General features: G+C 45.7%; 1 protein-coding gene across 2 annotated transcripts in view; it reads right to left on the bottom strand.

Annotated features, from left to right (window-relative positions):
* The window catches only part of C6H1orf116 (chromosome 6 C1orf116 homolog), a 6,472-nt gene extending 4,639 nt beyond the window's left edge, over positions 1-1,833 (bottom strand). For both annotated transcript variants that reach the window (XM_005348313.2, XM_005348312.2), the window contains exon 1: positions 1,729-1,833. In XM_005348313.2, coding sequence (XP_005348370.1) covers positions 1,729-1,833 — 105 coding nt within the window. The remainder of the gene's footprint in view (positions 1-1,728) is intronic.
* Between the last annotated feature and the right edge of the window lie 1,216 nt (positions 1,834-3,049).

Raw genomic sequence — 3,049 nt, 5'->3', positions numbered from 1 at the left:
AAAAAAAAAAAAAATCATGTCCAGAAAAAATTAGCTTATTACATGCCTTCGCAGACAGGTAAGCAATGTGATTTTGGATGGTTCTATCTTTGTTCATAGAGGGCCATGTATTTTCTACATAGAGGTAAAAATTAAGTGCTTTATTTATTTTATTATTTAAGAATTTTTATCATTTATTTTGACTGTGTGTGTTTACGGGCATGTGTTGCTATGAGTGTATAGCGGTCAGAAGGAAACACGCAGGAGTCAGTTTCTTTTTTGTGCCATGTGGACTCTGAGGATAGAACTCTGCCCTTATCTCCTGAGACATTTCATGAACCCTTTTCATTTAGACAGAGTTTTACCATATACACCGGCTGCTGGAGAATATGGTCTCCCTATCTTAGCTTCCCATGTGTTGATACTAGCTGTGTGCCAATACACTCTGCAAGAATAGCTTTCCTTCTTCTCTTATTGTATGAGGCACTGGAGATGGAATCGGGGCTTGCACACACTAAGAGTCAGTCTACTGTTTGGCAGCACCCTAGCCCTAGCTTTCAAATGCTATTTAATGTTGCTTAGCTCTCCTCCAACCCCAGACACGCCTTTTGGGGAAAACTTAAGAGACTCAGACAGTTCACATAATTCAGACTGCACAGGAGCTCAGAAAGCTCCAAGATTCACATGGCCTCGCCCCAAGGTTATGTAGGCAATAGATAGATGCAGAGAGGGGGAGGAAGAGGGAGAGGGAGAAAGAGAGAGGGGGAGGGAGAGAGGGAGGGAGGGGAGAGAGAGAGAGAGAGAGAGAGAGAGAGAGAGAGAGAGAGAGAGAGAGAGATTCTTTCCTTCTGAGACTATCTGCAACCTGGTCAGGAAGCTACAGGGATGTAGGTTTTAAGCCGTCACTCATGCTGAGAGTCACCTATGCTCCTGTAAGGAACTCTCCATATTAGGAGCCATCTCTTTGGTCTGCCTGTGCTCTGTCAAGCCTCCCCAGGAAGAGTCATACAGCAAACATTACTGATTGAGGACATCTTATTACCCCCTCCAAGAACCATTATGATTAGGTGTTGATACTTTCCCTATTTTAAAACTGAGGAGACTAACTCGGTGTGGTGGTGCACACCTTTAATCCCGGTACTTGGGGAGTCAGAGGGAGGTGGTTCTCTGTGAGTTCAAGGCCAGCCTGGTTGAAATAGTGAATGTCAGGCTAGCCAGGGCCACACAGGGAGACCACAACCAGTGTCTCAACCACAAACAAACTATGCCAAACCGAGGAGACTGAAGCAGAGGGAAAGTGGTGAGATGCCCAAGGTCGTATGGCTTCTGAGGAAGGAATCTGGATATATTTAGCTTAATAAAGGCACCCAATTGTTCTCATGGATATTTGTGGGAAACCAAAGCCATGTTATTTATTGCAGAAAAATTTAAGAGTCCAGGTGCCACAGGAATCTGCCACCCAGTGTCCACCATGACCTAAGTGCCTGTTCCTCCTCTCCACCTCATCCCTCTAAGCCAATGAAAATGGGCGTGGCTGGGTAGTGATACTTTTGCTCTCCCACCCAGTTCTCTATAGACCCAGAGGTGACTCAGAAGCAGCAAGAATCTAGTGATTCACTCACTGGGGAAGAAGATGAAGGCGAAGGTGCAGGGAGGGATGGTGGGTGGCGCGGCAGGGCAGGGCAGGGCAGGGCGGGGTGGGACAGGTATGCAGAGCAGGCAGGGTTGCAAGAGGGAGAGAGTACGTACAGATCCAGAGTGGGTGGAGGTGGTGCTCATCATGTGGTCACAGCTGCCGATGTGGGTCACAGGTTCTGAGCAAGGCCCTGCTGGCCAAAGCTCCTTCTTGGGCATCGCCTGGAGCAAGGCGCAGGCAGGGGTGGTGAGAGGGGCCCCCAGAGGGGAAGTGAATGGAAGTGAAGATTATGTCCCAAGCCGGGCCTGAAAAGAGAACAATCAAAGCCACGTGTGAGCAGAGGCTTCCGCAAAGCACTGCTCAGGCCCCGGGGTTTTATGGCAGCAAGATACCAAGCAAGCACAGAGTTGGAAGGGGGCCATAGAGCAGTCACGTCGGAACTCCACCCCCAGTCTACGTGGAGGGACACGTAAGATGGTTCAAATGCATGCAGAAGGATGAATTAGGGAGCAGAGATGCAGGCTAGTCAGAAAAGAGGTTCTGGTGGTTCCTCTTAGCTGCCTTTTTTTTTTCCTTCTATGAAGCAAGGGACCCAAATTGTAATTTCATTATGGAACCCAACATACATTTTAAGGTTCTGAGTTTGAATCCCAGTTGAGTCAAAATTAGTTACTTGATTTTAGGCAAATTACTTGTTAAATATAATTAATTTAAGGATTAAATGGGAGGCCAGTTATCACACACAGCTCTGTTGGTAGCAGATAATCAGCAAGTGAATTAAAAGGATAACTATTATGGTTGTTATAAAAATTGGACAGAATCCATCTCAGACCATATTAAACCCAAGCACAGGGACCAAGAGTTTTGGAAAGAACGTTTCTGTCTAAACAGAGGGTTATAGGCTTGAGCAGGAACAGGGTCCTTAATAATGTGCTTCTCAGAGTTATTATGAGAATAGGGAAAATGGAACAGCCTATATAGAACAGTGTATGCCCAATAATGTCAGCTGCAACTGTTGTTAATAATATTATAAACATGACACTTCTGTCAAGAAGGCTAAAATCATCTTTCTGCCCTGGGCCACATGACCATGGCACCTGCAGCAGTCGGGGGCAGGCCCATTTCCCCCACATGACACTTGTGTTCTACCATTTATGCGTTTGCAGCGAAGTTCCCTAGACTATATCAAATGACAGGAAAAATGTCCAGTGTAGCTCCTCTCAATCCCAGCTTCAATGGGGAGAAATAGTTCAAGTTCATTGTGGCAACAGCAATAGCAAAAACCAAAACAAAACAGAAAACCATCTGAATTGCTGCTACTGAAATACCCAAGGATTTTTCACTTCTGCCTGTGGGAAATAGTCCACCACAGCAGGGCAGGTTAAGACTAACTCTTTTTATAGAAAATGAAAATTTAAAAGAATTACGAACAAA

The sequence above is a fragment of the Microtus ochrogaster genome, chromosome 6 (assembly GCF_000317375.1).
Source record: "Microtus ochrogaster isolate Prairie Vole_2 chromosome 6, MicOch1.0, whole genome shotgun sequence".
Taxonomy (NCBI): Eukaryota; Metazoa; Chordata; class Mammalia; order Rodentia; family Cricetidae; genus Microtus; species Microtus ochrogaster.
The sequence above is the reverse complement of the archived record's forward strand: the minus strand, read 5'-3'. Positions and strand labels throughout refer to the sequence as shown.